We start from the raw sequence: 11,675 nt of genomic DNA on the forward strand, positions 1-11,675 counted from the left end.
AATTTAAAACAAATACTATCATATTGCAAAGCTCTATTTAGGTGAGAAGTTAAATGTGTCGAATACTATTATATGGATCTACTATAGTTTCTTAAATTAATGATTTGAAATGGAAAATGTTGTTCTTCGAGTAGATCTCACTGCTTATTACGCCTTAGAATCAAATTCTTAGTCCTGCGGCAGTGATCACAGCTCTTAGCGATGCTTAAGCCTCGTCCACAAATTATACAGAATCCTGAACGCGAAAACTGTATTTGTGTAATATTGTTGTGTACTTAATCCACCGTTATAAATTATAATACAACGACAATATTCAATATCTTACTTCCTTAATATGATAATTGTATAAAATTGCTGTTTGCAATTTATTGATAATAAATAAATATAGTTATAACTCTACAAAATAATTTTATTATCTATTGATAAATATAGGCACACAATAAAATAATTTATAAATACAACTATACATTTTATATTCAATGCAATTATTACGCAAAATTTATTTATTTATTTGTAACAATTTTTCAACATAAAATCATTAAAAAAAATCCAATTGATGCTTCAGCACCGTTTGAAAAGTCCTTTCTAATAATTAACTTTATAACACTAAACTTAAAGCTAATTTACTATAATATAATTTTAAATAAAATCGAATAGGCGCAAATATTCATGAGAAAATGACGCTTAAGTAATCTTTACACACAAAATGTGTTATTTTTTATATATATTATTAAGTTATATTATATCATATGTATACATACAAGCACTTGAGAAATATTTTATATACATTTGCGCCTAATAACGTAAATAAAAAAATATCACTTTGTTATCACAGGAGGTATAAAATAATATATTGTGCAATATAGTATTTAATAACAATGAAACCTAGTCGTTACAATGTAATACTTAAAAAAATACTACTTAACAAACAATAATAGTAATAATACTATGTGTATATATCGATACAATTGTCTAAATAATATCGCGAATAGTTTTAATGCATAACAGTGTTATGGAAAACAGTTTTTACATCGGCAAATAAATAAATTTAATATGTCTATATAATTCAGTCGATATTAAAATATGTATAAAGATACATTATAAATATAATAATTGTAGAATTTGAATAATATCATTCCAGCGGAAGACATTTTTATGACACTCGTATATTATAATATAATACTAGCACATATAATCACTGAAATCCACTGTACATTTAAAGTAAACAATATTTACTATATTATATTAGAATATTTGATGTTTGACAAATAGTCAACAATTCTAATGAACGAGTATTTGTATTTTTATAATATAACGAATTTGTACTTTTTCGCTTTTTGACAAGGCTGTACTTAACCACTAAAGTCAATTATGGAATAATATTATATTTATTAGGCATTTAAACATTTCAATTATTGTGAATGTGATATTTGTGTACCGACGAACGTGCAGTAAATCGGGAAAAAGTCTGTGTATATTGACAACAACATTGTCGTACACTCTGGGAAATCAATAATATTATATGTACAAAAAATTCACAGTTTTCGACAATATATTATGTCATGTGACTGGATGGGGGAGTGAGTAGTGGATTGATCGAGACGCCGTCGACAGCCGCGAATCGGATCAAGTCGGATCGACCCACACAACCGCTTATAGGTGACTTATTTATTTATTAGTTGACGACAGCTGCACAACATGCGGAGACCGTAAACGAAAGTACTCGGCTTATACAGTCCGCATATTATTTTTGCGTCGGGTTGGCAGTGGACAATATCGGTTTCAGCGAATACAAATTATTATACAACAAATATAATGATTAATATAATTAATAGACACGACGCCGCGGGTCAAACGTCGCATATATACAGCCGAGTCGAAACGATGAGTCGTCCTATGGACGACGACGTGCAGGCTGAGGCCCGTCCCGAAAGTTCTTCCGGCGGCCCCTTCGCCGTCTTCGCGAAGCGCTCGACATGCGCACGTGTGGCGGCGGCGGCGACGGCGGTGCCGACGGCTGTTTCCGGACGTTTGGACGCGGCGGCGGTGGCGGCTGTGCCGTCTTTCGAACGGCGCCGCCGGGTCGCCAGAAGTCGACGTCCGGCGACGGCGACGAAACGCCAACGATGCGGCGGCGGCGCCGACGACGCTGACGACCTGTGATGTAGTCGAGCGCTGCGGCTGCCGCCCTAGGTAAACGCTAATCGCTGTTGACTGCCGAGTGCGGTTCACCGGCATCAGCGGACGACTCGATGAACCGCCGCCACGGCATGGCGTTGTTGCAGACGCCCGGGCCGCGCCACCAGTCATTGATGTTCCGGTAGTGCTTGGCCGGCGCGCCGTCGTCGTGTAGCATGGTGCACAGCCGGCAGAAGAACTTTGTGTCGATAAACTCGCCGGTGCCCTTCCACCGGAAGTACTCGTTGTACAGGTCGTCGTCGGCGTCCAACCGCCGCAGGTACTCGGCCAATCGCTTGGGTGACTCGTAATCGTCCACGTGCACATACGATCGTTTAGGTGCTATCCGCTCGTAGTCCTCTCGGCGCCCACCCATCACGACCGGCAAAACGTTGTGTCTGCACCAAACAATTTCATTATTATTTATTCAAACCATATAGATATTCACATAATATTTCGTTGTATAATAAATACATCATAATAAATTATAATATATTTTCGTTTATCGTAATTCCTATATCTATTTGTATAATACCAACGATAGCAGTGTACGCATAACTCTTGTTTTGTTGAAATACAAAGGTAGAGGATAGATCCGTGTAAAAACCCTAGCTTATGTTTAAAAAATAGGGTAGGCATAATGAAAATTTAAGATATTTATAAAACCCTAAAAAATAAATAATAATATATAATTTACATTTACGTTTATAAAGTTACCTATATAATTACCTACCTATTATATATTATAATAAAACATATACCTACAACCAATAGGTATACTTAATTTTGTAATTGCTTACTAAAATAATTAAACAGTTAAACTCAATAATATTTTCTCTTTTGGCAATTTTATTTTTATTACCTACTTCATATCAGTGTTATAAGTATATATATTGCGTTTTACTATCCTATTGTAGACCTAAACTAAGTGATGGTAATATCAGACAGATGAGTATAGAATTTATATTTTATGCATAAATATACATGGTATGTGAAATACGATATATAAATACGATTATATATATATATTGGAGTGATACCTAACAACTCTAACAGATCACAACTCCCCCCCCCCAATTATATACGCCAATGTCGCCAATAATTAGTTGTGATATCGTTAAAATTCACCTCATAAGGTAATAGAAGACGGGTAACAACATTTTGATACCTAGTTATTGTTTCGTTCAAAACTAAAGCTTTTCACACTTTTTTACAAAAAAATATTTTTTCCACGAACTAAACTGTACATCTTTACGCATTATACGGTGCATTTGAACGACATAAGAAATTATATAATTAGTCACTAAACGTGATTAAGTAAATTGTAAATTATTTAGTTGTTGACTTACTGGAGGCCATTGACGAAAAACTTTTCGGTCACGTAATCGAAACAATTTGAATTCTCAAAAGCCAAATAAAATTTGTAATCTTGTTCCAACATTTGAAAACATTTATCTGATCTAGGGCACTTGAATTGTCCGCACACGCCATACACATCTACTGATATATATTTGGCCAATTCTCTAGCGTATTGTAATCTACCGTTTTTGGCACCACAGTTTGATACAAACCATGCCACTTGTTTCGTTTTGTTAAACGCGTAATTCCGTTCTAATTGTTCAACTTGTGTCACTGACGGATCGTAGTACGCCCATCGTTCATATGGCGTGACGATGTCACTATCGTGTCTATATGTCGCTGTCCAGTTGAACACATCGTTGTAAGTGATAAGTTCTGTATGGTATGGTGACTCAAGAAAATATAAAATCCATACCTGTAATGTAAAAATTGTAAACTATTATACAAATATTGTATAAAATATAATAATATTATAGTTATATATATAGTACACTTATATAAACAATTCAAAATGTATTATAAACGTTACTACAACATTATGTAGGTAATTACTACCATTGATTAGAAACCGTAAAAGGTTGATTACGTGATGTAAGACATATAATATCAACCAATAATTATTGCAGTTAACTGCACGTCTTATAAACGCACAATTAATTTTTATTTTAGTTGATTTTAAAGTATAATAAATTGTTGATCTTACTTGTTTACCAGTTTTTCTGTGACCGGGATGTGAAAAATGATCACGAAATAAAATTGCGTCCACGTTTGAAGCTTCTGACTTTTTCGAAGTAATTGTGCATCTATTAACCGGACATTGTTTCGAGATAAACACATTCTGTCCATCTTCTACCATCCAATTACTTAAACCATTGAAAAGTAAAATTGTTTTCATTGGTTCATCGTCATATCGATAATTAGGTGGTATAAACATAAGTTGGTTTTCAATACGGTCATCGGTTTTTTGTTCTTTAGGCCATACCTGTGTAATTCTTTGTCCAGTCTTAATATGTGTTTTAGCTCTGCTTGGTCTTAGTAAGCCATCTGATAAAGTAAAGACGTAACATATTATATTATTAGTCGGTTAAAAAAATTACAATTATTTTCTTGCTATTAGTTTGGTTCATAAAATTTACATATTTACATTAATCATAGTGACAATTTTCAGCACGATATAGGTTATGTACCTAATACTGTAATCTGTAGTTTTTATATTTATTAGAAAATTAAATTTTTACCTTTAAAATACCATGGTAATTGTGATTTTGAAATTTCATTCGGTTCCATCATTAAAGGACTGTATGTTAAAGATTGAATTGGGGATTCCAAATATTGTAGGTTCTGTAAGTTTAAATTACTCTAAATCAATAACACTCAAAACAGACATATTCAATTTAGCTAGTAAAAAAAAAAAAATGTATGATAGGTACTTATATATTATTATAGGTATTTATCATAAGAAAGAAGACTTTTTATACATGTTACAATATTTTATATTAACAATTTTATTTTCATTATTGATGCTTGGGTAATTAATAAATTATAACAGCATACATTTCTGATTATTTATAGACTAACATTTTTTTAAGATATTTAGTGAAATAAAACAAGAAATAAAAAAAAATTATGATTGACAAAAAAAATGTCTATGTATATATTTTATTATGTAAATTTCTTTGATAACTATATAGTAATTAGTATCTTTAAATCGCAAAAAGTTTAGTGAACTATTCCTATGGGTGCAAATTACAAGTATACAGCCATATAGTTATACCAATGTTTTCACGATTGTTGTTAGTGTTGTAACTACAGGAATTTGTTCAAACTACCTGTTGTTCGTTGTAATCTAGCTGGTCCTCGGCGGGGAGGTGCGGCCGTTCTAAGTAATGTTCATCTTTTGCTAGCCAATATGCAGTACGGCCACTGTGTATAACAATGACAAATAATGCTAAAATCAGCAGTCCGTACAGCAAACGACGTATCTGCCGACCCGTCATATTTTCTATTATAATCTTAAATAATCGACACTTTTCTGAAACATTGCATTTTATATTATGTTATATATTATATATATATGTAATATACATGAATAATATTATCCTATTTTCAAATAAAAAAACGATGATATCTATTTTTTAGTTATAATATTATTTTATATAATGCCTATGAAAATATTTACTTACATTTTTTTTATCTTTTATGTACTATCAAACCACGCAATACTGCATCTAATGTGTTATGTTATTTATATTTAAAACAAAAAATAATCGAGAGACTTAAAGTAATGAATTCTCAACGTATATACCATTTACATTGCAGTTTAAAATAGTCATTTAAAGGTTCTATTCAGTGTTTGACTGTGTAATATATATAATTAAAATTAGTATATTTGTGTCACGTGAATTGTTTTAAAAATAGTTAGTTAATGGAGTATGGACTTATGGAGCGATGAATCACATTTGTATAAATATTAGATAGAAACATACAATAGATTATAATGACTAATGAGAAGGTATTTGTTAAATAAAATAGTCAATAAATTTCACTCAAAAATTTTTTTTCCTAAATTTATGTCAGTAGGTATGGCAGTCTCGTTTATTATGCATTGTTCCTGCTTATTTTTTTTTATATATTCTATGGCATAATGCCAATTCAGCATACGAATAGTGTTCGGAAAATATCATTCTCACTTGAAGACTATAATAACTTGTTTTACATAACTATACATAACTCATCAATACAAACAAAAAAATTAAAAATATATATCTATAATTAAAATGTATGTTATATTTCTACTTGAAATTACGTTAAGAGAGATAACATTATATTTTTATGAATAAACTCATAAACAAACAACAAAATTGCTTAAAACTGTATCACTAAAAAATTAAAAACGATTATTATCACTGTTAAATTCATATTGCAACATACAATATACATATAAACTGTAAAAATTGGGAGTGGTTTGATATTTTTGATCAAACGTTTGAAGGTTATTAGTTATGGGTTATAAGTCGTATGGACTTATCTAGAATAAAAATGTAAATATAGAATTAAAATAAATATATTTATTTACGGTAATGATTACTTTCATAAAATATCAGTTTTACTAAACATTTATCAAGAATCCCGAAATGTATAGAAAAATAATTATACCTTATAAATGTATTTAAATATACAAATACCATAATAAAATATCGAAAATATGAAAAGGTATGAAAAAATGATTAATAAATAACATCTGTTAACTATGATATAAATTATTAAAATATTTAAAGCTATATTGTATCAATAAATAAAAATAAACATTTTCGCAGTATGACATGACTTATATTTTTAATACAAAGAGTAGAAATTGATAAGTTATTGCTAATAATATAGATTAGATAATAAATAAATAATTTTTTAATCAATATATTTAATATAGAATTAAAAAGTTGGAAAGTAGGAAAGTAGGTACATAACCGTTGTTCTGTAAAGTATGACTCGAATGTATTTTGTTATATTGAGTAGGTCATTATAATAGATGTGTTTTGAGTTTAATGGTTTATCATTACATACGAAAAATGATTCCAAGTGAAGACGATTTTTAATATTCATAGTTTTATTAAAGTAAATTATTTGTAATATTAATAATACAAACATTAGTTTGTCAAAAAAGTTAATTATATAATCAGGTAAATATATAACAATTTACGTTAAAAGTTTTCAGTACCTACGAATAATATTTTTAAATTACTACAGAATCATCATTCTTCGTTTAAATATATAATTTCATAAACATTTTAACTTAAAATGTCTATAAGAAACTGCATTTAAATATTTTTTTTAGATTTATTGATTACAATTTATAATGAACTTTGTATTCAAATTTTAAGTCTTTGCAATATAAATTGAGCACTGTAAATTTTTCATTAAAACATAATTTGAACGATTTTAAAGACGACTATAAAAAGATATTGTAAATATATATTTTTTAATTGATATATAATTAACTTATGATGAATCTTGTACTCAATTTACAATTTTTTCATCCATATTTATAAAAAAATCATATATATATATATATATATATATATAATTATATAAATAGACCAAATATAATAGAGTTAAAATATTTTTGTTATTTATTTTTAAATTACATAAAATCATCAAAAATGTAGGGAAAATAAATCATTAATTATTAATCATTTTAATTTTACTAGTGAATATTCAATGTCGTAAAAATTTAACTTTAAACGCTTATAAAAAGGGAATGTTACTTTCCGGGAAACTTTTTTGTTATTGGAACAGATCTAAATTATTTACAATTATATTTATGTCAGTATGACTGTATGTGTATAAGTGTATCGTAATATTTATTTTAAATAATTTAAAAATAAATTTTGTTCCTAGTTTCTATACAATGTTTATAAACATAAAAATTAATAAATTTATATTACTACCTACCATTATTTCTAAATAATCTTAACCCTCAAATCTTTAATTAAATTGGGCATAATACATACTTTTATCCTTATAACATAGACACAGTTTAACAATTAATCTGAAAACACTAGTTTAAATTCCGTTTTATAATTACTAATTATATATAATTAATAATAATTAATGTGTATTTATAATAATATAATGATATGATAAAACAATATATCAACATAGTTTTAAAAATCATTTGTGTAACAATAATAATTTATAATAGAAAATGTAATTTGTACTTGAAAAAGGTTTGTACCTTATAAAATGATAAAGACAAAATTTACCTTTTTGGTATGAAAAATAAGTATTTGACACATGGTCAAAATATAGATGTAACTTACTTACTTAAAAATTACAAAAATTAGAATTTGAACGAATGAATTGTTTAAGAATAAAAGGGAGTGAGCATGCGTGATGAGTCTATCCTGTATACATAAATTTATTATACGGAATTAATTAGCCATGAACTTCATTATTTTGAATCTTTTATTTATATCTTATATTTTAGTCATAAAATTCGGTAATCTTATCTTTATTGTTTCCATAATTTATATTAATTAGTTTGCGCCAATAAGAATCATTATAATATATTGATGCGTGGAGAATAATTTTAATTATTTATACTAAAATTAATTACGTATGATCGGAACAATATGATTAAAAAAGAACCTATGAAATAAATTATTTTTACTTATTATTTATTTTTATTTTACCGACATTTTTGAACATTTTTAATCTTCATGATTATTTTACTTTTACCTATAATTTTGAATTCAAAATATTTCTACTGGGGACCTAATTCCTTTTAATCAAGTCATTCATATCATTAATTAAAATATAAAACATGCTTATTGTAAAATAAAACTTACAGATTGTATGTTTTCCAATAAATAAAAACCTTTTAAATCTCTGATAGTAAGCAATTAGTCTTAAGTAATTTATAAAAATTCTCCCGATTTTATTTCCATAATATAAATCATACCTAAATGTTATAAAGCTATAACCTTGTTCGACTGTTCCTCTCGCAAACATTGCGTATATTTAAATTCAAATAGATTTAAGATATATTATTATGTATTTATACTACTATATATAAATATAAATCTATAGAAGTGAACCAAATTAACCAACAAGTTCATACGCTTAAGTAAGTGTAAAAAATATAAATAATTATTGATATAAATGTCATGCCGACCAGTTGCTCTTAAAAGTGCATAATATACTCAAAGTGGCCGGATATAACAAATAATAGTGTTATTTCTCATAAGATACAGATTAGTGTTGAAATTATTCGGATACTTAGGTTTTATTTAAATCAGTATAAGAATTAATTCGGATATCCATAATCAAAGTATTCGGATAACTATAATATTTGGATATATTCGGATAATCGTACTATTCGGATATAATCAGATATTATACCTACTATTCAGATATTGCAATGCGTAAATCTCAAAGTCTCATAATTATTAAAATATTTGAATTTTTCAATTTGAATTATTCGGATATCACATTCCGGCTATCCAAATATTTAAAAAATCCGAAAATATGTCCAAACACAAATACAGATATAATATTAAAGTATCGTATTTGTATAGTGGTGACTGATGTGAAATTATTATGTATTAATAGTTGGTGAAATATAAGGGTCGTTGTGTTTGAAAAACCGGTGCAATATAATTTATAATAATAGTATGTTATAGTGTCGTGTAACTATTGGCACTATACCTTATACAGTTAGAAGCTCACGTGAAATAATTATATTATTACATATATGATAATATTAATAATAATGGCACGGGCTCTTATGTACCTAATACAAAATGCATATACTGTGTAAATATCTATGTTGCTATTTTTGTCAAAGTAAATTATTAATAAATGACATATTTAATAAAAAAATTTTACCTATTTAATATTAGTTTTAAAATTGTAATTAATAACTATATTATCAGAACAATTAATTTAAACCGACAAATAAACAAGATAAATTAATGGAAAAATAAACGAACTAACAAGAACCTACTACATAGGTATACCCACTGAAGACTAGATTACATGTTATACATGATGATTTCAAAAATTGTTATTTAATCTATAGGTACGATTACCCACAGAATGCTGATTATTTTCAAAATGCCTGTGTGAATAATATATATTATGTAAAGTATGAAAAATTCAAAAATATTATGCGGCAACGAGTAATAATGAATTAAGCAAGTTTTATTTTACCCGGAGTGTTATGAAACGTGGCTCGGGTTTAATCAAATATAATAAAATATCATTGCATTAAATAATAAGTCACGAATTTGAATGAAAAATCCGCGCCCTAAATATTAATGATAATTGATAATACTATTTCGGCACGGGCACGACATAATCGCACATAATGTGAGGTCTTCGCACTTAATGAGCGTGTTACACCGCCACTTATCGCGTTCAGAATTCGAATGGCAACGTTTTGTCGGCATAATAACACTATAATAATTATATTATACTATACATTAAACGCATGATTGGGCGATCGCATCTCTGAACGCGAAAATAAATACCTCGAAAAATTCTTCGGATTGTCCGTTTTTTTTCATTTTTCTCATCTCGTCCGAGCAGTCCGCACACAAGTCGTCGGACGATACCGCATAGACGTATTATTATTATTATTGTTATTTTTATTACTATCATCGTCGCACGGCGCAATAGTCGAACCGGGTCCGAGATGAACGTCCGCCCGGAAATCCATGGCCGCGAAGAGTCACGCAAGTGCCACTGTCGGTCGGCGCGGCCGTCGGTGGTGGTGATGCTGTCCGCCGTCGCTGGTGCTGCAACCGACGCGCGGTCGTCCCCGTGAACGTCGTCGCCGTGACCGTGGTGCGCTTCGGTTCGCTTTGCGTGTGCGTGTGCTGTACGGCGGCGGCGGCGGCGGTGGACGACGACGACGACGACGACAACGACGACGACAACGACGACGACGACAACGCCAATGCACGCGCACACGCACGCGAGCGACGGCGGGGCAGCGGTGGGAAGAAAGTTTCGCGCGCGCATGGACGACGGCGGATAACGCGCGGGCGCCACTCGTCCAGGGCAAAATCTATAAGGGCCTCCACACCGCCACCACACAGCCACCCCACAATATAATCGCAGCCGCCACTCCGCGGAACTCCACCACCCCGCGCCGGACCGCCGCCGTCATCCCTCGCACCGGTATCCAGCCGGCGGCGGCCCATGCGCAGTGCGCGCCGCTCCGACTGGATAAATACGTCGAAAATGAGTTACCGCGAAACTGGCGATTCCGCCGCGCGCCGCCGTTTCCACGATATTATTTTATTTTTATTTATCGCGTATTGTGTATAATGGTGACGTCATGCGGGCGCGTGGCACGGCGGCGGCGTTCGATTTACAACAAAACTCCTTCCGAGCCCGTTGGCCGCACGCCGTTTTAATAGTACATCGAATAGATACGGTGATATGTTGGAAAATCGAAAACGATTATGATTTTGATTTTAAACGTCTCGTTTAAGGCCCGAGACGCAACGTGTTGGTGCTAAGAAATTTGAGTTTTTGTGTGCGCGGTACAATTTATATTTGTTTACTATTAAATGTCTGTGTTTTAAAAAAACAATCGAATAGGCACATCTTTTTCGCTTTGAAAGATTACTCTA

The 11,675-nt window shown here is 30.6% G+C and overlaps 1 protein-coding gene across 1 annotated transcript; it reads right to left on the reverse strand.

Moving 5' to 3' along the window:
• Positions 1-468: 468 nt before the first annotated feature.
• Positions 469-10,966, reverse strand: LOC132932131 (glycoprotein 3-alpha-L-fucosyltransferase A-like). Its single transcript, XM_060998358.1, has 6 exons — positions 10,566-10,966; positions 5,367-5,569; positions 4,776-4,878; positions 4,241-4,581; positions 3,528-3,952; positions 469-2,576 (listed from the first exon to the last, which is right to left on the reverse strand). The coding sequence occupies exons 1-6, from the start codon at positions 10,693-10,695 to the stop codon at positions 2,201-2,203; spliced, it is 1,578 nt and encodes a 525-aa protein (XP_060854341.1). The 5' UTR covers positions 10,696-10,966; the 3' UTR covers positions 469-2,200.
• Between the last annotated feature and the right edge of the window lie 709 nt (positions 10,967-11,675).

This window comes from Rhopalosiphum padi, chromosome 1, assembly GCF_020882245.1.
Source record: "Rhopalosiphum padi isolate XX-2018 chromosome 1, ASM2088224v1, whole genome shotgun sequence".
Lineage (NCBI taxonomy): Eukaryota > Metazoa > Arthropoda > Insecta > Hemiptera > Aphididae > Rhopalosiphum > Rhopalosiphum padi.